This window comes from Aulonocara stuartgranti (assembly GCF_965226115.1).
Source record: "Aulonocara stuartgranti genome assembly, chromosome: 20".
NCBI lineage: Eukaryota > Metazoa > Chordata > Actinopteri > Cichliformes > Cichlidae > Aulonocara > Aulonocara stuartgranti.
In genome coordinates this window covers 8,618,372-8,641,166 of record NC_138956.1, presented here as the reverse complement: position 1 = coordinate 8,641,166, position 22,795 = coordinate 8,618,372, and the positions used below count along the sequence as shown (strand labels likewise).

Below are 22,795 nucleotides of genomic sequence, written 5' to 3'. Positions count from 1 at the left end.
AGGCCTGAGGTTTTGACCGAGTCGGAAAACTTTCTGTTTCCATTGAGGGAGAAACTCAAAAGATCTGAGTCAGGTGTGATCTCTGAAGCACTGTGCTGTTTCTTCAGGGTAGGTGGAGCACAGTATGCCCATCACAAAGCGCATAAGCTGCATCTTTATCATGATTGAGCATCTTCGCCTCCTTCACCAATGAGGTTTTCATAGTACGTGTAACCTCAGGCTAACCTTTCTCTAAACTCCACATTTAACCTCGGGATAAGTCATACTTGACACTTTAAAGGCGGGTTACCGCTGCTTTTTACCCAAGCTGTGTAAAAAGGTTCACACTACCTTTGTGGTGTCAACTCCAGATCTACAGCACTAAGATACTGCATCAGCAGGGGTCGTACTATTCAGCTGAGTACTGAATCCCCAGGGTTAGCCCGGGGTTTTAAATGAAACCATGACACCTTATATGTTAAACCCAGTGGGTTAGAGTCAAGGATTAAAGAATTTTAGATTAAAAACAGGATTTTGTTTGGACTTTGCTGATTGGCCTTTTTCACAGAGGATCTTCAGGTATATCTAATAAAACTAGTGAATCTCCTGCACCCAAGTTTGTCCTGTAACATGACCCTTTCAACCCAGTTTTACCACCTATTTTCTTTTCTTACTGTTACATGTTAAAATTCTTTGTGGAAAAGTATCAATGAACTTAGATTTATAGTCTCTTGTCCCAGTCTTGCCAATGCTACTTCGCTGCGTGCACCACTTTGCCCCTCCACCGAGCACATGCATGGTGACCTTGAGGAAACAAACTAAAGGAGAAACCAGCACAACGGCAAATTACTGCAGTGCTGTAACCACACTGCATTGAAATTAAATAAAGGTCACACACCTTCTAACTACATAGAAAAAATGTCTAATTTCTTTCTTTTTTAATCAAATTTTTGGGGTTGACAAACAAATCTTTGCACATCTATAACAGTGCCTGCCAAGCCAAAGGAAGGGGAAACATTCACAGGTCAATTTCAGGTTTAGGCAAGATTGTTTAGCTGTCTGCCATCATCATTTACAGTGGCCCTCAGAGGTCAAATCCATTTCAATTCAAGAAAACACCAGCAAACAGAAAAAAGCTGCAAAAACGCACAAAACAAAATAAAAGTAGAATAAAAGATAACCAAACTGTCTTTGGGGAGCCAATAATGTGACGGAACAGCTGCAAAAGTAATAAGCTAACAGTAAACGGCTAATAGCAACCAAATATGTATCTGTAGTATTACATGAATTGTGATACTTTGTATCTTTTTCTCTCTCACACCACAGATGATCCATCTGTGCTTTTGCAGCGTTTATCTGTTTGCTGGTGACTCATTAACGGAGCCTTCTGAATAAATTTGTGTTTTAAGAGAAGCGCCCCACATTTTTACCAACTAGCATTAGCATTTAAAATGCTACACTCTGATTCATACCTCTCAAAACTATTTCCCATCAGCCTTCTGCAGATATCAAAGACCTTCTAATTTGAGCTTTAACAAACTTTTCTGTGAACTTTTGTAAAATGAGTTTAAAGTGGGAATAGAAAAATTTTCACCTTACTAGCAAATGGGTAAGCTTCTTTGTACCTGCCATCCACTCAGATGTCTGTCTGGGGAATCCAATACATTTAAGCTTTAAATTCAAACTGCATGCTCCACAGACTGAATTGTGTGTGTCTGTTGTTCTATTTATTTATTTATTGAATTACATTATTTCTTTTACCCTTTATAGTATTAAATGGTGCTCTTAAAAAAGACTACCATCTGAGCATGAAGAGATGCAGGTTGTGGTGATAAAAAGTAGAAAAAAACAGACGCATTGCCACTAACTGAAGTAATTGAATGCTTTTTTAAAGCTTTTACTTCTCTAATCACTTTTCCCAAGGTGACATATATAGCAAGGAAATTATAGTTCTTACCTTTACTTGTACAAAACTCAGCTGAAGCTCTGTTTTTCTATTCATAAAAAATGTAATATTTCTTGCCGCGAGCATTCATTTCTTTGAAAAACATGCTAAGCTTACAGTGCTGACAGGGATGTGCAACAGTCATTAACCCTGAAAACAGGAAAAAGACCTCAGCGGTACAAAGACAAGTTCCCAGTACACCTTAAAGGCAGAGATAACAGCTGACTAAAAGAGCGGATATCTGATCCTCCTTACAAAGTGAAAGAAAAGACTCAGAAGCGATAAAGACAGATGCACATTATGCAGATTTAGTAAGATATACTACACCTCGGAGAGCTGGGACATGCAAAGAGAAGATGACAAAAAGAGAGAAATTGGCATGGCTGCAGACTAAAAAAATTTGTGAAAAGATAAAATGGGAAGAGATGGCTTAAGTAGAAATTTAATCTCTTGGTTGTGGGGAAGCAGTTTGTATGTTAGATAGAGGAAATCTGAGAAACAGAAGAGGAGGGTAGGTGATGCAGTAGGCAGAGGAGAGATTAGTTTTGGGTGCGATAAAGAAGATATGCATGTTACACGGAGAAATTCAATCCAGTAGGCAGAGATGGAAACCAGAGCACACACTAAGAACAAATAGGCAATGTTTAAGCTTGTGAAGAATAATCTAAATATATATGGAAGTTTTAGCTTTTTGTAGGAAGTGGAGAAGGTTTAGAGAGAAAAAGAAATGGGATGAGGAGTGAGTGACTAAGAAAGAATGGGTTGCAGCAAGACTGAAGTTCAGGCTATGAGACTAATTTAGTTTGAATTAGAAAAGAGAGAGAATAAAGAAAGGGAGAATGAAGAGGGAGGGAATTAGTTTGGGGAATGAAATGAAGAGTTGAGCATTTAATGCAGAAGAAGAGTGCATGAAATTAATGTGTGTGAGACAAACTGGAAAATTTAGAGGATATATAGAACAGATATGAACTAAAGCAAATAATGAATATGGAACACCTCAAGCAGGAGAAAGAAAATTTGAGAAGTGAAGTTGCAGTTTTTTGTAGCAGTAACCTTTAGAGCAGGCGTGCATGGTGCACATCTATCCTGCTGTATCATTGAAAGGAAATCAGTAATTCTCCTTAAATCACTTTGACAGAGCGCTTCATACAAAGAGAAAGAATCTGTAATGTTGCACATTTTGAGGCTCAAGAACATTAACAATGTGCATTAATTATCTTTGCTCATAGTGACCACTCTACTTATTTGGTTTCTTGGTTTTAATCACACCGTTAATTGACACTTACTTATCTTACTTAACTTAATTAACCACTTTTATACACCGGTATAAATGCTGTTCCAATACTAGAATTTCAAATGAAATAGTAAACTACTCATTACATTATAAAAATATTTTAAAGCTGTATTTTGTTTTAAACATGAAAGTGAAAACAATATAAACATTTACATCAATGATGGCACTGCTTTAGTTTTCTGATTTAGTGTAAGGTCGTCTGCCTTTGTTTCTCTCTAGTTAAACATATTTCTCAGCTTCAAATTCAATATCAGTTTTAGACACCAAGATGGACCTTTGTTGCTGTTTATGTGAACAGTTTGAACAGTTTCTATCCTCTAGGAAATACATTTCAAACTGAAGGATGGCAAGAGCACTAAAAACAGCTGTATGACTGGCCTCCTGAACAGCTGGCGTTCTACTGTCCTATATACCTGCTTACTGTATCACATATGCTGGGGGAGAAAGAGCAAAAAGAGGGTTTGGTGAAGAAGACCTAATCTAACCAGAATGCAAACTGAATTAACAATAGAGCTCACAAAAACAGTACACAAATTAAAATTTGATCAAAAGTCTGGTGTGAATTTTAAACCAACAATCTGTGGATTATTTTCTGAGGGGAACATTTAAGTAAAGCAGAAAAGATATTCACCTAACTCACTATACTCCCAAAGACAGAAGAGACTCAAAGTTAGCACAGACAACTAAAAAGCAATCCAAATGAAAACTAAATTAGTTTTAAAAAGATAAGACGCGACGTCAGACCTGACAAGGAAAACGAATTAAGCGTCAAAGACGAGGAGCTTTAACGATAAGACAAAGACAATATTTGAGGAAAAAACTGATGAGAGGTTGTAAAAGGTGGAATTAAGATCATTTACCACAACGGGGAACAAAAAAGGCGTGGTGGTGAGTATTCTATAGAAAGATGGAGTTAAGAGAAAGAATAAAAGATAAAGAGGAGTTTAAAAAAGTTTCTGGAGAGGGTTAAACTGGGAGAGTATGTGGGAGAAGATAGATTTGAGTTTTGTGGGGAAGATAAAACCAGGCTGGATGGGTGAGAGTGCAGGAGAGGGAGATAATGGCATAAGATAGATTATTCAGAGAGTCACATGTGTTTTAGAGGTCATTAATAGAATAAAAGTGTAAGTGTGTGTGTGTGTGTGTGTGTGTGTGTGTGTGTGTGTGTGTGTGTGTGTAAGTCAGAGGTAACAAAGAATAAAGTGTTTGCCAGAGCAATAAGACAAGTTGGTTTCAGGAAAGAGCACAGATAGCACGGGAGGAAATAAAGGAAATAGAAACATATAAATACATAACATAATAGAGTAGGTGTAATGGAAATATGTGCATTAAATGGGGGAAAAAAACACACTGCAGGGGATGTGATATGTGGAATCGACTAGGCTAAATGCATTAAACAGTGTGAGAGGAAGGAAAAAGGAGGCTAAATTAGTTTTAGGAAGATAAGTTGGGGAGCAGGAGGTAAGAGGAGGAAGTTCACATATCTTGGTTCCTCTCTGGTTTTATACATGTATATAAATAGTTGGGATTTCTTCATGTACCCATAAATGCATGGTTGACAGCTGTAATTCAAAATCATGTTTGGTGATTCGGGCGTTTGCTTACTCTGTAAAGCGAGTGTGTATAGCGCTGGTATTTTTAGGATCCTCTGAGTTTGTTGCCTGATCTGTTTGTACCGTCAGTTTCTTTACATCACAGACCTTCACTTCAGTGGTCCATGCAAAAGTCTAGAAGCAATTATGTGGTTTAATGAATCAGTCTCACCATTAGGTACACTGAACATTTTCTACTTCACTACATGAAACTGATTTAGGTTAAAGCTAAATTTAATCTTGTATAAATCTTATATTTTTGCAGGTTCTTTACCTCACAAAATAAAGTGCCTAAAACAATTTCAAATATAGCTGCAGCTATAACATTTACTTTAATATACAAATAGTTGTTATGGCATATTAAAAATTGTGATAATTTGTCCAGTTGCTTTTGAGCCCTGGAAATTGGGGTTTGTATATAGAAATGACTGTAATTCTTAAACTGTTAATACAATACCATGTTAAAACCAATGAATTCATGTTGAAAGTCTGCAGTTCACAATTTTATTGTTTCATTTAACACCTAGTGCAGCTATAAAAAAGAGGAAAATAAACATAATTGTTCAAGTTCTACTTTACAGTACTACATTTATTTATGTTCGGAAATATATAACTTTGTGAAATATGACTTATTTGGGCAGCACGGTGGTTAGCACTGTTGCCTCACAGCAAGAAGGTCCTGAGTTCAATTCCACGATCAGGCCGGGGTCTTTCTGTGTGGAGTTTGCACGTTTTCCCCGTGTGGCTTCTTTTCGGATACTCTGGCTTCCTCCCACAGTCCAAAGACATGCAGTTAGTGGGGACAGGTCAATTGAAAAATTCTGAATTGCCCGTGTGAATGGTTGTCTGTGTCTGTGTGTTAGCCCTGTGACAGACTAGCGACCTGTCCAGGGTGTACCCTGCCTCTAACCCTAAGACAGCTGGGATAGGCTCCAGCCCCCCTGTTACCCTGAAAAGGATAAGCAGAAAAGAATGGATGGATGGATTTGAATACATTAATTATCTATTTGTTTTTTAGTAATTACTCTCTCAGCTTTAGCTTTCTGAAAGTGTTTTAAAAGTGGATCATAGAAATAAGGACTAAAAAAACTGATGTTACACAAAGCAGTCAAAATCACTCTATGCATCCCTAATAACTACTACATTAATTCATAAAATAACTCATCTGTGCGGCAGTCATAACAAAGGTTACAGTTTCTGTTTACACAGTGATATTTTGATGGTTATTTAAACTCATTCAGATGAGGACGGGAGGGTGCAGAGTCGTAGAAATTATGTATGGCGCAATAAAATGGAGGAATAGAAAATGAAAAAGAGGGCGAACAGAAGAATAAGCAAGAAAAAGCCTAGAGGCTGAAGAGAGAAGGTTAAAGAGAATCAAAAATCAATGTGGGAAGTGATTGTTATCAATGTCCGTCATCTGATCTAATGAAAAAGGAAGAAACAGAGGGGCAAGAGAGAGTTGTGACAGAGATGGCAGCAGATGAAAGTTGAAATGGGAACACTGAAAAAGACCGAACACGTGAAGGAAAAAGGGGAGCAAACAAAAGAGGACAAATGCTCAAGAGTTAAAATTTTCTTTAAAAAAAAAGCTTTGAAAGGGAATACATGTGTATGGGAGGGAAATACAGCTCACAAGAAACAGAAATAAGTCAATACCAAGTAAATTAATAAACAATATAGGGCAGAGGAAGAGAAATACAAAAGCATGAAGAAAAAAAGTGCCTGAACAAAGGAAAAAAGAGAAATTTAGAGACTGAAGAGGAGGAGAGAAAATATGGGAGAGGGAGGAAGTATAAAAAGTGCAAATCGAAGTTGTTAAGTAAGGAACAAACAAAATGTTTTCACAAATCAAACCAAATGTGTTGAATGGCTGTTTTTTGAAGGGCTGAGGACGAAATCCAGCCCAAAAATCAGTGTGTGTGGAGTTAAGTTCAAGAAATAAGCGCAGAAGACTGATTTTCATCTCAGCTTGAGGCTAACGGCTCGAGGCTACATTAGAAGTGCAGCTGGTGGAGTTGAATTCTGGGTAATATAGGGACCAATTTTTCTTTCCTTTTCCCAAGAAGCGGACGATATCTCCCTCATCTATTGTGAGCCTGCAGTGTTAAATTGGTGGAGCACTCTTCTCAGCAGAGGCACACGCTGCAGCGATATCACACAAACAAATCTTGAGCTGCATGAAATGCGGTGAATAATCGAACAAATAAGATGTTATGATAAAGGCGTTCCTTTAGATGACACATCTCGGAAGAATGATGGACTATCAGCGGGCTGAAGTCACCTGATGATGTCATCCTGATTCCCATCCAAGCTTTGATTTCCAGTTTAAGGTCTCAGCAGCGTCTATTGACAGCCATTGACTTACTTATTGATTTTTATTTAAGCTGTAGCTTTAACCTACACCCTTTCTTTTTGCCATATGAGTTGTTTTTTTTAAAAATGGTTTAATTTCTTGTGATATAAATGAAACTAATAAAGAAAAAGATTTTAGAATTTCTTCTTTCAGACCCCACAAATAAGGGTGGGAACTGAAAAATAATACGCTCGGTAATATAGGCTGGAGCCCGTACTTCCATCAGTGAGTCCTGGCTTGCCTATTAGGTTTGGCCCCTTTTATCAAGTTTAAAACTGTAATAATAGTCTTTCAGTTTTGTGTCTCTGTGCAGTGTAAAGCTTTCTATATGTGGTGTTGTTTGCTTTTTTTTCTCATGGCAGCTACATGACCTTTTGTCAGTTTATTCCAAGTAAACACATCATGATAAAATCCATTACTTCTTATACATGAAAAAGTTTTTTTTCTAAGAATCCATCCCTATTGAGTTATTATTTAAAATACAGCTTGTAAGATAATTCATAAAGAGTATCAGCTTAATGGAAGCTATTGCTGTTTAATGTCAGATTCATGTAAAACATCACAAATTGGATCATATATTTTACTAAATGAGGAATTTTTCCTGTGGGTTGTACACTATAGGTAAATAAACACCAAAAATAAAGGAGCACAAGCAAGACCTATAGAGGTGATACAAGAGGAAGAAGAAGGGGGAGACAACTGGGAGCACGCTGGCCTCGAGGGATGCACCATGTGTTGAGGTGGAGGAGGAGGGTTATGGGGTGGGCGATTGGGCGGAGCGAACTAAGATGCCGGCGGTGGTTGAAGAATACTGGCTTTGATGAATAAAACATCTGAATGAATGAAGGGGTGGTGTGAATGCATTAAGCCTGGCATAGAGGGGGGAGAGGAAAAAAAGAAGATGGTATAAGATGAAGGGAGGAAGGAGAAAGGAAGAGCAAAGCGTGGGATGTTTTATATATAGAGATATAAGGTGGAAGTTAGAAAAAGGAAGGAAGAAACAAAGGGTGAGGACAGGATGCAGGGAGGGGAGGAAACAACGAGGTGATTGAAAATAGTGCTCGATCTCAAACAACAAAGGGAGCGTGGAAGCTCAGACTGAAGTTTTCAGACTTGAATATTTTTTTCTCTGAATTGTTTTGAGCTGGTTTGTTTGTGAGTAAATGGCAGAAATGGACTTTTAAAAAATACAATAAGATATAAAAAAGTGTGTCTATTTAGAAGATAAAATAGAAAAATGGGCCTAACTATCAAAAGTGAAATTACACATTGTGCAAAAGGATCCTATTAAAACCCGTCCCTGTGATTCTAACTTCTAAAACATGAAGATTTGCTGCGTTTCTCTGATTCATTTCATTGTACATGTAATTTTCAAGCTTTCACTTTGACCTCTGTTTTCTTGTCATGTTATTAATTTAAAGAAGAAGAAGAAAGAGTTGCATCCCTGCTCGGTGCAGCTGCAGCGGGTTGGCGTGTATTACCTTCTTAAAATGTAAATAACAAAGCAGGAAATGCACTTGTTACTTTTTAGTAGTGGGATATTTTCATGATGCAGAGTTTTGTCTGTGTGTGATTCTTTGTTTGGCTGGGTGTATGTATTAAGGTAGCAGTGTCTTATTTGTGTGGGCGTGTGCATTTCCATTCTTGTCTGCTCATTAAAAACCATCTGTCCATGTTCGCAAAGTGTTTGTGGGGAATTTTAAGTGCTATCTTGCTATCGGACACCCACGTTTTTAGCAATCGCTTGACCTTTCTGTCTTTGTGTGAGTTAAATCGCAGAGCCAAATGAGGAATTACAAACTCTCTGTCCTGCCTTCTGTGTGTGTGTGTGCGTGCGTGGTCAAAAGACCATTGTTGAGTCAGTCTGAGATCACATCTGCTCTGCTTTACTTCTTGTAATTCCAGTGTGTGTGTATGTGTGTGTTACTTTTGGTACTGTAAAAATGTGTCCAAAGGTTGTTTTTATTTTCTCGTCAGTCTTCCGTCACTTTTACTTTCAGTTAGTCAGCTTGGTGTGCATAACGAATCAGCATGTGCCTGTGTTGTGTGTGTGTGTGTGTGTGTGTTTGCAGGTGTCTATAAGTCTCACTGCCTGCATAATTCATGAGCATTAATGTCTATTTATTTATTTTAATATTAATGAGAGGGTCTGTACGGGTGAGTGGGTGCAACACACAAAAGCAGGGAAATGGTGCTGCGTTAGTGAGTGTGTGTTGTGTTGTGTGTCTGTGGGGTGTCTCAGTTTAATTGGTTCCCTGTTGTGTGCACTTACATTGAAGTATACGTTTCACGTGAAATCGGAGAGAGGATGAGAGAAGCTTAAACAAGGGCAGACACGTGATAATTTGAATGTCCTTGGGCTGTTGTAAAATGGGCTGGGTGTTTGACTGGGCATCTCACTCTGTGTGTGTGTGTGTGTGTGTGTGTGTGTGTGTGTCCATCCTCAGGCTGATTTGATAGTGTGTGAGAGAGTATGTTTGTCAGCCAAAACCAGCAGATATCGGCTGCCTGGTGGCACATGGGGGAAGGTGTTGTGGGAAAACGGGTTGGATGAAATGAAAAAGATGTTAAAATGACTGATAGGGAAGTTATCGTTTGGATTTGAAGTCAAGGCGAAAAAGTGCATGCAGTGGAGGACAGGTGGATGCTGGAGAGGCGGAGGAAAGGACTAATGGCAGGGGAGAGGTGACATATTTAGCAAATTATATCACTAATTCTTTTGCGAGCTTAAAATGCTTAATCACTGTTCCTTTGTTATAGAGTTTGTCATTCAGTTTATGTGGTGTGCGTCACACGTAGTCAGTATCAGTGTGTATCGAGTCTGACTGACTTTTACAGCTTCTCCTGTCTTTGTGTCTCTGACTGGCAGTGCATTTGTGTGTGTGGTCATGACTCACCCTCAAATTCCTGTGTGTTTGTGCGTGATGTGTGTCAGATATTATTTGTATCTGCTGAAAGGTGAGGATGTTTATTGACTTACACACGCATGATTTATTGTTGTTGTGTTTTTAGTTGTGTGTGTGCGATAATGCTAAGATGTGAGAAGTCTGCCAGTGGGTATGCTGGCACAAACTAAAAGCAGTGCAAACATAGTGCTAACAGAGACAGTTACACGATAAAACCCGACAGCCTCGAGGGCAGGAGCAATGATCCATGTGTGTTTGCACGTTTGTGTGTGTGTGTGTCCGTGTGTGCGTGTGACACAGAGAAAAAGAGAATCGAAGAAAGGAAATGAAATTGAGTGTGTGTGTTTATGTGTTAAAAATAATGAATTGAATTTATTATTTATATGTTTGGTTATGCGTTTTGTTTATTTGGTATCTTCCTGGGGTTGTCTGTGTGTGTGTGTGTGTGTGTGTGTGTGTGTGTGTGTGTGTGTGTGTGTGTGTGTGTGTGTGTGTTTGAAGCCATCCCCAGGTTCTAAAGTTGGTCCTCAAGGAGCCATCTATCTTAAGGCTAGTTTCAAACCCTGTCTGCTCTGGTGATGTGGAGGCCACTGGGTGTGGGTGTTTTTTGCGTGTAGCTGCTAAATGTCAGACAATGTGTGTGTCCAAATATGCTCCAGGAAAGGTGAAAACCATGAAAGAGAGAGCGTATTCCTTCATACCTTTTTATGTGGTTGACTGAATATGTGCCTCTGTGTGTGTGTGTGTGTGTATGTGTGTGTGCTGTGTGGGTGTTTATGCCTCTTGAGACACTCTAGACTGGAGCTTCTTTGACTGGCAGCCAAATCTGTTTATTCTCGTCTGTAGATTTGCTCATGTTGTTTTTGTTATTCAGAAAATCCCCCCTGCCCTCCTCAACCCCCTTTTCTATCATAAATTCCAAATGTTATACAGAGTCTTATTGTTGACAGGTGAAATCTTGCAGCTGTAATTTTGTTGTTTTTAAAAAAAAAAATACATGCAGTTTGTGTTTGTTTGAGTGATGGTAAATGTTAGTTCCTGCGCAACAGTTACTCTTACTACTGCTTCTCAGGAATCAGCACCCTGCCGTTCCCATCGGCTAATCAGGGAATGATTTACATCGAAAGCGCTTGATGAATGTGGTTGAATGCTTGATAGGAAAGGAAATCTGCCACTGCCACTTACACTTTTAACATGGGAAAAAGACCTGTTGCTTTACAGGAAAGGTAATTTTCATGAGCTTCATTGTACCACCTGTAGAGAGACATTTCTCAGGCGACATATATATAAGTCCTGTGCCGAGGGTAATGAACCTGCACAAACCAGCAGCGGTGAGCGTGAAAGCTACGTTTCTCTGATTCATTTCACTGTCAATCATATATGATGATGATCAGAGCTTAATGTACAATGTTATCCTAATTTAAATTATATGCCCTTTAAGTATTTATTATTGCCTGTGCCCCTTTGCAGAATTAAAATCTGAGGGTTCCTAAAACAGGAACTTCATGTAATTTACTTTTTCTAAACTCTTTCTTCAGAAACCTTTTTTATTTCAGTTTATAATATCCCCAATGTTTCTTTTGTATTCAAGTCAGGTTACATACTTGGACAGCTAATATTTTTTTCTTCCTTAAGAAACTCTTGTGTGACTTTGGCAGTGTGCTTTGGATGATTGCTGTGATGGAAAAATTCAGTCAGGCTTCTGGAGGCTGTAGAAGAGAAGGCGTCTTCTCAGACAGTATTTTGGTATATCCACAGGCGCTGACTAAAAATGCCAGTTTGCAATCATTTTAGCCTATTATTGCACTACTACCTCTGTGCAGTCACTGCAGTAGTCCTAACCAGGCTCACACTTAACATGCTGGACCCCGTGATAGCCAGAGGAATACACCACACGTTTGAGTTAATGTAATGAAAAAGTGTGATACCATTAACCACAAGGCCTCTTGTTAGCTGCTTTAGTAAAAAATTTAAAGCTGTAATTTTATGCTGAAGAGCAGTAAAGTTTAGCTGCAGTACAGTGATGTTGTTGTTATGCATCATTGTTGTTTCTACTGTATATTAGGCCCTGTATTTTCTTACTCAGGAGGCAATTTATGGGAAAAAAAAATAGAAAAAACATGTTTTTCCCGAGTTCACCAGCAGACTTTCAGACCTTGAGAGTCAATAAATATCTGAAATGACTTGGCACACTAATGTGTCACAGCACTCTTCCCTCCCCAGCGGGGGTCAAAAAAAATTTAGCAGAGGCAGGAACATGCAGACCGGAGTGGGAGGAGTGGGAAGAGCATTTCCCTCAGCCAATCACACCCTGGTCTCACTGAAATATTTATTTTGATTATTCATAATGATATACACTTACCAACCACTTTATTAGGTACACTTTGCCAAGACTGGGTTGGATCTCCTTTTGCCTTCAGAACTGCCATTATTCTTCATGGCATAGACTCAACAAGGTGCTGGAAAATTACACATATTTAGTTCCATACTGACTAGATAGCATCGCAGTTGATTTGAGCTTTGCCACAGGATATATAAAATTGCAGCAGATCAGCAGTTTCTAAAATACTCAGAACAGCCAGTCTGGAGCCAACAACCACGCCAGACTCACTTTCTTCCCCGTTCTGATGCTCAGTTTGAGCTTCAACAAGTCGTCTTGAACCAAGTCTACATGCATAAATGCGCTGAGTTGCTGAGTAGATATTTGCGTTTACGAACATGTGCCAAATCTGCCTATTTAACCCTGTAAAGCCTAATGATTGCCAGACATTTGTTTTTAAACTGAGGTGTTTATTGCTACATTTGAGTAGTTTATTGCCTAAAAATGCATTGTGCAATTTATTTTTGATGTTTGGCATTACAGGGTTGTAGAGAGTTTGCGCATGTCTCACTATATGTTTCAGCCTCTTTTGGAGTTAGATTGAATATAAGACATTGTTACTTTAGTGCTTAGCCCCCGAATTCTAAAAGGTCAGGTCAAAATATTGGTGATTTAAAAAAAAACTCAAGTGGTGTTGCTAGAAACTCTCCTGCTTTTCCAATAATATTACAGCTACCTGTCAACATTGATGAGACAAACACAGCCCACCCTGTCTCCAGCGAATGCATTAAAAGGTGATGATACAGCACTATGAAGCAAATCTCTTTAATCAAACTCAGACTCTAACTTCACTGTAACACACTGACTATGCATAAATTCTAAAACTATCTGAAAGTTTGTGTTTTATGTGCGGTCTGTATGAGTAATTTTGAACATTTTCTCACTTAAACCATGAGGGAGTAAAGCAAGGGAGTAAACTGAAAACAGAAAACAGCTTAGTATAAATGAACAGGAAGTGCATTTTTGATTTTACTGTGGGAGAATAAAACAAGCTGTATTCACAAAAAATATTGCTGTAATACTTACAGCATGTTGAGAAAAACTTAAACCGTGGCGCATATTTCCCGCTCATTATCCCCACCATGCTCAGATCGGTAAATTATTTTAAGTGTTTTATTTCAACTTTAATCAGGGATTTGTTGCACTGGAGGTTTAGTGGATTTTTCAGTTGTGCTCTGCTGCTCTGAACATTGTTTTGTCGCACAGCACCTGTGTGTTTTGACAGACCTGCCAATGGGAGCAGTGAGGTCAGATCCCGTGAATATTAATTGCCTGTGAAACACGCTTTGAAATGGCAAAAGTGGCAGGATACTGATGGGAATTTATTTATTTATTTGTTTATTTGATGTTAGCCTTTTAAATTGGTGCAGAAAACAATGGTGGAAATGTTCATAAATACCAAGAATGTTTATTTTTATCAGAATCTGTTGCATTGATATTTCTGCATATATACAGAAACTTTGAGCGAAAGTTAGACTAACTACTGAGAGATTTACGGCTTTTATGGTCGCTTTGGTTGGCTAACACTAACATTGTGGGGTTTTTTTCTGTTTCAGGTGATCGTTGTGAGTTTGACCACCGGCAGGGCAGGTGCATGCCAGGTGTGTGTCGTAACGGAGGGACGTGCCGGGAGCTTTCGGGTGGGGGTTTCCGATGCGAGTGCCCGGCAGGAGCCTATGAGCGACCGTACTGCACCGTCACCGCTCGGTCCTTCCCACCCAAGTCCTTTGTCATGTTCCGGGGGCTCAGACAGAGATTTCACCTCTCCATCTCGTTAACGTGAGTAGTCTTGAGTAAACATTCTGTCATTTCCTTTCCTCTCTTCTTCTCTATTATTTTTTTGTCTCTTCTTTCAGCTTCCATCAGATATAGCAGGATGGATCATTCTCTGATTTCCTCTTATAGTGTCTCCACTTTTCTTTAAGCTGTTTTTTAAAATTATATCATCTCCATCTTGGAGAGTGATCCTTTTATTTATGGCTTCCCTGTATCCTCCCTCTACCTCGCTTCTTTAAAAGCATTGCTTCTCCATTTAATCCCATCTGCTGTGCTTTGCTGTCTTTCTTTCTCTTCTATGTTCTTATCTTCCATCTGACTATCCTGCTGCAAAAAGCTCTGAAAGGAAATGACTTCATGGTTGGAACCAACTCAGAAAAAAACATGCTTCTTAGTCAGTAGGGCTATTAATTTAAAGTGCCCAATTAATAACTAAAACCACAGACTGTATATGAAAGAAGGCCATGGCACCATGATGTCACGTTCCCACTTTTGAAACTTTGAGTTTAGCATTACGGCTTGATTTTTTGGGGAAGAAGTGACTATGTATGAATGAGAAGGTAAAATGTTAAGTAAGCAGCTAATGTTAGCACAGCATATCAGGACAAACACCACCTCATCAAGCATGATGGTACAGGGCTGATGAATTGAGTTTTGTTCATGTGAGGTTATATTTGAGCCCTGGTTAGGACCAGAATATTTTTTTAATATGTCCTGATATGTAAACACAACTTTCAGCTGCTCCCTCATCGTGAGTCATCACAGCGGGTAACTGCATGTTTGGTTTTTACAATAGATACCTTTCCTCACACAACCCCCAAGAGATTTGTGTCTCCTCCTTAGGTTAAAAAAGGGAATCTTTTGCTTGTTAGGGTAGGCTGACGTGTAGTCCACCACAGTGGAGCCACATGATGTCCTGGCATGTTTTACCTTACCAGGCACAGACTGTGTACATTCTTTTAATCATGCGTGTACAAATGTGTATGGGGCACATTTGCCGCAAGATTTTGGCCAAGGTTTCAAGAATCTCACAGCATTTCTACACAAGTCATCATAATTTTTTTATTTACTAAGATTGTAAATTAAACCGTGGCACTGACTTTACCTACAAGAGAATTTTTGCAAATCTTTCCATTTTGCTTGGCTCGCTTGCAGCATGTTTTTATTTGAGTTAACACTTTCTGCCTGAGCATATATGTAATGCTAATGTTGTGGCAGAGGTCAGTGACTCCTTTTACCCATCCAAAATCATTTTTCAGTTGCTGCTTGCCTCTAGACATACAAAGCCCACAAGAGAATTGAAGTGGTGCTTAAGAGTGGTCAGGCAGGGTTATGGGATGGATGGTTGCCATGGGTGATGTCGTCTAATGATAGTTGCTAGGGTGATGTTGCCCATGGGGTTGTTGCTAAGCTGATGTGGCTACCATGGAGTAGTTGCAGTGAGACATTGCGGTCACTGTATTGCTTGCTAAATGAGCATTATTGGTGCATAAAAGCACTACATGTGGTTTCTTCTGTTGATTTGTGGTCACCATTAGTTAAGTTAAGGAATGAAGCATGAAGGGCATGTTTTCTTTTTTTTCAGAGAAGCTTGCTTTATGAGCATTTAGCAGGTATCGTGTTAACATTTCTCTGTGTGTTGTTGTTGGTTTAAAAGAGTCCCACGCTGGGTGGAAAAATCTGTGTATAGAAAGGAGTTAATCTTCCATTTTCTTTCAGTAATTTTAATCAAGGACTTCTTGAGAAAATAATGTGTGGTCTTTTTCAGCACCATGCTTTCACATTCGTTCAAACCCAGTCAGATCTGTGAGTTTTGTTCTTAGTGTGTAGTTCTGCTTTATGGCAGCACCAAGCAGCAAGACTGAAAAATGAAGCCGGCAAAGTGCCAAAAAACTGCAGTTCCTTGAGTTGCCACTGGAGTCTGAGAACTTTAAAACTTGGTACAAAAAGCAGCTTTGGTTTCTAGTTAAAATCCCCCTTGATGATTTTTTTATTTTATTTAGAATGGTCTTTTATTAGTTTTTGTTAAACTGTAATAAGTCTTAAATCATTGGGTGTAGTCACATTTTAAATGGAATTAAATTCAAATAAATAACATGGTTTGCTTTGTGCACAGTGGTACCACAGTGCCAGAGGTCTGTGCTCCAGTTTTCATGAAGAAAATTCCAGTATTTTATTAACATGTTACTAAATAGCAGTAACCGTTTACAACTGGTGGGGAAATAATTACTTGGTGGTTGCCATCTGGTCTCATATTTCCATTAGCTGAGAACTTACGGCTTCATACTGCCATCCAAATATGTTTACTTTTGGCTCCATGTGAATAATATGGCAGCTTCCTACATGCTAATCCTGAAGCTTCAAGGGAAAGACTAACAAGCTAATGTGTGACATCACATTGGCTACGCCCATCTTTTATGTACAGTATAGGAGGGACATAAACTATATGGAAAACAAATTATTATGAAAATACATAAACATGTTTTAAATTTAAGCTCCTGTTTCATGTGTTAATTGAGGGCAAAATAGACTTCCCTCCACAAGATGCCTTTTTTAGATTTCTATAGATCTAACTACATATGAAAGCATAAGCGACAATATGACTCTGCTCTCTATGAATATGAAACCACTGCCATGACTTGAGCTCAAGTTTTTAATGCATTTGAAAGGCAGTTGCATGAGAGAGAGTGTGTGCATGTGTGTTTCTGACAGCGTTTGTTTTCTTTTCTTCAGCTCTGCTTGAAATTGACTGCTAAGCTAACCGAGTTTAAGGAATAGAAATGATCATAAACACATGATTCCATCTTGTAGTTTATTGCTTTTGGGAATAAGTCACATCATATTAATTTGTTTAATGCAGTTCTTGGCGGCACGTAATGAATTTCACAAACAGCAATAACACTGACAAAAACAGACCTGCTGAACATATAAAGCATGCTTCTTTGCATTTATTTACTCCTTCGGCTCCTCTGTGTCTCCGCTTGGCTGACTCCACACATTATCTCCAGTTACTCTATCAAAGCTAAGGTTACAATTTTATTATTATTATTATTATTTAGCTATTTCTGGTGGCACGGATATATTAGATATGCATACTAGATATTTTGGCACAGTGCAGTCGGAGCGACAGCAAATCCATACAAAGAAGGCACATATTTGCTAACCAGAAACCCTGGGTTTATTTTAGACAATGGCAGCGTCCTCAGATTCACCAGAACGGCGATAAGATGCTCTTATTTCCTTACAATTCTATAGTGCAGGAATGATTTCCATTGGAATTTAAATCAGGAAAATAAAATGCAGATATGATAATTTTAACTCAACAAGATAGGAAACAGTAGAAGAATATTTTTCTTCAACAACTTAAAACCGTTTGAAAGGCAGACATTTATAACCATGCTGCTCTAGGGCTTCTTTCCTGTAGCTGAACCTGACCTCCTGCATCTGTGCACTGGATTTATTTGACTGTCTAGCGGAGTTGGGCTGGATCCAATTTGTGACACCACTGAACCTCACTGAAAGTAGAGAAACCTTGAATAAAAATTTCCCTGCAGGTGCTATTTGTCAGCTGCCTACAAATTGCAGTGTACGATTTTACAATTGAGGCGCTTAGTTGAAGGGAATAGTAAAAACAGGCAAACTGTTGTGGTATCATGTTTAAAACAACATCTCAGTACTTTTTAACGTGGACATTTTATGCAGTGAGAATCTTTTCTGTCTTGCCACCAGGACAGAGTATTTCTCATCTGTTCTGTGCAAAATAGACTTTTTATTTGCGTCTGAGCAGCTGAGGGAGAGGAAGACTCCAGCAGTATGGTTTATTAACTCTGGCATAGTCTGAATACCTTTTGTTCTTCCGCACTAGCCAGGAGTCATTTTTGTTCTGCTGTGTCTGAGATAGTTTTTTGTTTCTGTTTCTTCCTGTATCGGAGTGAAAAATATAATTTAAAATGTGTCATATTCTCTCTGCATGCATATAAAAATGTACAGCCATGGTAAAAAGAGAGTACACCCTCTATCAATTCTAAGGTAATAAAAATTCTGATCAGGCTTTAAAATTATTTAAATATAGCTGTTGTGGTCTGGGGTCGTTGTGTTTTGGACTTTCAAATCTTCCTAATTCATTATTGTTTTGTACTTTGAAAGTAGGTTTTTGTTTCTGTCTTTGGTTTTCTTGTCCTTTTGAGTTTTTGAATCCCCATCAGTTTCCTGTTGTATTATTTTATGTATCTGGTATAGTCACAAATTACGTTAGGTTTCTTAGTTCTCTCCCTGTCCTCTTAGCTTCTTTTCTGTGTTTTTGCCTTTAATATCATGTTGAGTCAGTCTTGTCTTTGTGTCAGTTTGCTCTTTTGTATGTGTCAAGCTAATCTGTCTTAATCCTGGTCCTTATATTAGTTACTTCCTGTTTTATTTTGATAGTCACTCATCTCTGTGCTTTATGTTTAGTTTTGCTTCCCTTGTCTCGTTATGCCTAATTTGTTCCTGCTGTGTTTCCCAGCTGACTTCACTCCCCTAATCACTCTCCTGTGTATATATGTGCCGGTCTCCCTTTGTCCTTTGTTGGAGCATCAGCTCATTTTCCCAGTGATTCTGGGTCCTTGTGCTGCCTAATGTCTTTCTAAGTGTCTTCATTGTTTAGAAGTTTTCAGTTCCTTTTGCATTTTCTGCTTACTTTTGGTTTGTGGATCATTCAGCCTAATAAACAGCTCGCCTTTTGTTAAGATTATTTCGTCTCCAAGCACCTACATTTGGGTCCTCAACATAACACTTGGCCTGTTCATCCCACAGACCAGTGTTGGGAAGGTTACTTTTAAAATGTATTCCATTACAGAATACAGATTACATGCCCCAAAATGTATTCTGTAACGTATTCCGTTACGTTACTCAATGACAGTAACGTATTCTGAATACTTTGGATTACTTAATATATTATCATGCTTTTTACAACAACGTGAATGTACTATTGCTGTGTGATTTATTACTATTACTGAAGGTCCGCGACTCCGAACTGTAGTAAAGGGACCTCTGACTAATACGGCGGGGTCCCTGTCGGCTCGTAGCTGAAAAATAGCTTTACTTTGTTGTGTGGGTCAACTTTTCTTGCGAGAGACAGAGAGAGGCGTTGAAAGACTGCTCCAACGGAACTTATTGTTTCGGAGGAAAACACGAACACGGTGTACAGTCGAGTCTTAATAGCTTACTTACAACTGGGCTCGTCAGGCACTCTTCTTGGCTGCAGTGGTTATTATTATATTTACATGCTTCCAGCTCCCGTTTTTGCTCGATGACAACTCGTACTTTGCCTTTTTCTCCCTCCCTCGCTCACAGACACATTAACGTGTATGGCAGTCCATTCTCCCTGCAGCACGGACTACACTGCCCATGATGCTACATTCTTTAGAGCTATGCTTGTAGCATTCTGCCTGTTAGCTTAGCACAACAACAACAACAACAACAACAAAAGGCGCTCTCTCACCCAGGAAACACACAGTCGCAGAGAGAGAGCGTCGCCCTGTAACCATGGCAACCGTAACGCTGCCGCCTGGAACAAAGAGCATAGCTGTCAAACAAAACCCAAACAGTCCTGACCCGCGACAATATGAAACAGGAAAGTACCGCAGTGTAATCCATTTATTTCAACAAAGTAACTGTATTCTGAATACCACCTTTTTAAACGGCAACTGTAACGGAATACAGTTACTCATATTTTGTATTTTAAATACGTAACGGCGGTACATGTATTCCGTTACTCCCCAACACTGCCACAGACCATAACAACAACCTTAAATGCACAACAGTGCATGACATATTACACCACGTCATTATGTATTTAACAAGAATTAATCCAGAATGCTTTCTTTTTGGCAGCTTCAAAGCAAGTCCCCAGTTGGTATGAGGTGCTGATATTTGGCTTTCTCTTTGACTTTCTAGGTTTGGCAGGTCTGCAAACATAAGCCGGGCTGCCATGTTCTTTTTAGACAGACGAGACTTTCTCTTGGCAGCCCTTCCAAACATCCATACTAGTTCAGTCTTTTTCTAATTATACTGTCATGAATGTTAATATTTAACATGCTAACTGAGGCCTGTACCTCTTGGGTTTTTGCAATTTCTCTGAGCATGACGCAGTCTGGATGAATTTCCGGTTATGTCCACTCCTGCACATCAAAGATTCTCAGCTGTCTTGAATGTTTTCCACTTGTGAATAATCTTTCTCTGTGTATGCTTGGATAAGGCCTTTTAATGCTTTAATGCTTCAGAGGCTGATGGGCAGAAACAGTTGCTTCTTTACAATCGTTGCTGATGTCCTTCGTGTTTGGCATTGCGTTGATACACCCCAATGCTTCAGACCAACAAACTGCCAAAACTTCTACTTTTATAGCGGTAGTCATACTGATTATGATGATCAATTAATCACTGATCATCACAATTTGATCATCGATGCTAAGCATTAAGGGTGTACTTAGTCTTTCACTCCTTACCTAACAGTTTTCTTTTTACCATGGCTGTGTTAATAAATTCTCTACTGCATACAGCATTTGTCAATAAACTTCAAATTTCTATGTACATCCGTCTTTTAGATTTGCCACTCTGGAGAACAGTGGTCTTCTCTTCTATAATGGACGCTTTAACGAGAAACATGACTTCATTGCCTTAGAGATCCAAGAAGGACAAGTGGTGTTCAAATACTCCACAGGTATTGTATCTTTATGTGCACTCTTGTTTGGTTTTGTTTGCGTGAAATTTGTGCTCTATAAACAGAGACCATATGTCTGCTGTTGCTGTTTGCTTTTCTTTTGACCCATGAACATGTGCAGCAGGCCTGTAAAAACAAGCGTTCCTCCTGAGACACAAAAATCTGTTTATCTAAGAGTGGATTCAGGTAATGAATGCTGCTGATTTGGTCTTTGCAAACAGTTCTTACAGAGGTTTTGGGGTCATTGTAAATAAAGTCGATATATTTGGAGCATCGACACCCTTAAAAAAAGAGGAGACCCATAAGAGCTACATTTGAATTCATTTTAATGGCATATTCTTCATTTACCCGTCTGTAGGTGAGTCATCCACCCAGGTGAGTCCCTTCCTGCCAGGGGGTGTGAGCGATGGTAACTGGCATACAGTTCACATCCACTACTACAACAAGGTGGGTTTACATCCCAATCCCATCTTCATTGTGATCCTTGCATTTGAGCTTCCACTTTGGATTCTTGATGTACTTTTGCACTTTGTAAATTTGACTTGTTTTTATTGGTACTTTTGATGCGTCGGCAGAATAGTTTCTCAGCCTTCGAGCCGACGAAGCACTTTGAATTGAGCCAAAGTATTTGTGTCTACACGACTATGTGGGTGTTTGCGTGTCATCATTTTTATTCATGCATATTCGCCGCACATCTCCTTTAATTTTCTTCATGTTCTTTTATTTTCCTCAGCCTGCTACACGTTATGTGAGTATGAGCGTGTGTCAGAGCGCATATACACTTTCTCCTTTCTTAGCTTCTTTTGCTCCTCCTTTCTTTCACCAGCAGACAGTAAGGAGAATGAATGCGCTGTCTTTCTGCTCTTAGTCTGTTCTCTTGCCCATGTGTTTGTTTTTTTTTCCTGTATGTCCTACTAACCACAGCTTCTCCCTTTTTTCTTCCTGTCATTGTGCAAAGTATTTGTGTAAATACTAATCTCATGTGTTTACTGCTATTTCGTATCTGATGTAGTGTTTCAATGCAATGACGAAAACTCTAGATTTAGTGAATGCTCTTGTATTTCTTGAATCTTGACTGGTTTTCTGTTTCTTTGGACTGTGTCTGGATGTCCAGCCCAAGCGCAGTATGAGTGGTGAGGCTCAGGGTCCGTCAGATGAGAAGATTGCTGTGGTGAGCGTTGATGACTGTGATACAGCCTTGTCACTTCGCTTTGGTACGCAGCTTGGAAATTACAGCTGTGCTGCACAGGGCAAACAAACCAGCAGTAAGAAGTAAGTTTTTTTCTTTTTTCACTTCTTAATTGCAACACTTTGCTGGGACCCAAACTTCTAATGGTCATATACCAATGTCAGCCGGTTTCTCAGTCATAACCATTGACGGTACAAAAAATGGATGCAAATTACAGAAAACTGTAAAAAGAAAAAAGTGCAAATGCAAGTGCCGTATACCTGCTTTCTATCTGAAGGCAGCCAGACAGTGTTACAAAACAGCTTAAGGTCCTATAGAAGTATATGGGATGGGTATGTGTTCTGTAAACACTTTCCTGCTGACTTTCTGGACTCAGTCACTCATTTCAGGCATTACTGAATAGAAAATATCAAGCTTGAGCTAAAAAAAACTTGCAATCTGGGATGTAGCAAAGTACTGTAGATGACCAGTACAACATCTGGCTAATGACCGGACTGAACATTCTCATGTAATTTGTAGTGACGCATTTTGGTTCATTTGGATTTTCCTCAATATGGAAAGAAACTAATTTGCAGGAAAAAGCTACAAGTTTACAAGCTCATCAACTGATTTGGACCAGAGTAAACAAACTTTAGGTGTGAAAACGCCCTACCTCATACTGTGTTTTAAAATATGTGTGAG

The 22,795-nt window shown here is 39.0% G+C and overlaps 1 protein-coding gene across 3 annotated transcripts in view; it reads left to right on the top strand.

Moving 5' to 3' along the window:
- celsr3 (cadherin, EGF LAG seven-pass G-type receptor 3) overlaps positions 1 to 22,795 on the top strand; it is a 119,935-nt gene that overhangs the window by 33,096 nt on the left and 64,044 nt on the right. For 2 of the 3 annotated variants that reach the window (XM_082519645.1, XM_082519643.1), the window contains exons 4-8: positions 14,009 to 14,231; positions 20,810 to 20,925; positions 21,284 to 21,372; positions 21,659 to 21,673; positions 22,040 to 22,197. In XM_082519645.1, the coding sequence (XP_082375771.1) occupies positions 14,009 to 14,231; positions 20,810 to 20,925; positions 21,284 to 21,372; positions 21,659 to 21,673; positions 22,040 to 22,197 (601 nt within the window). The remainder of the gene's footprint in view (positions 1 to 14,008; positions 14,232 to 20,809; positions 20,926 to 21,283; positions 21,373 to 21,658; positions 21,674 to 22,039; positions 22,198 to 22,795) is intronic. The other variant, XM_082519644.1, reaches the window with a different exon arrangement.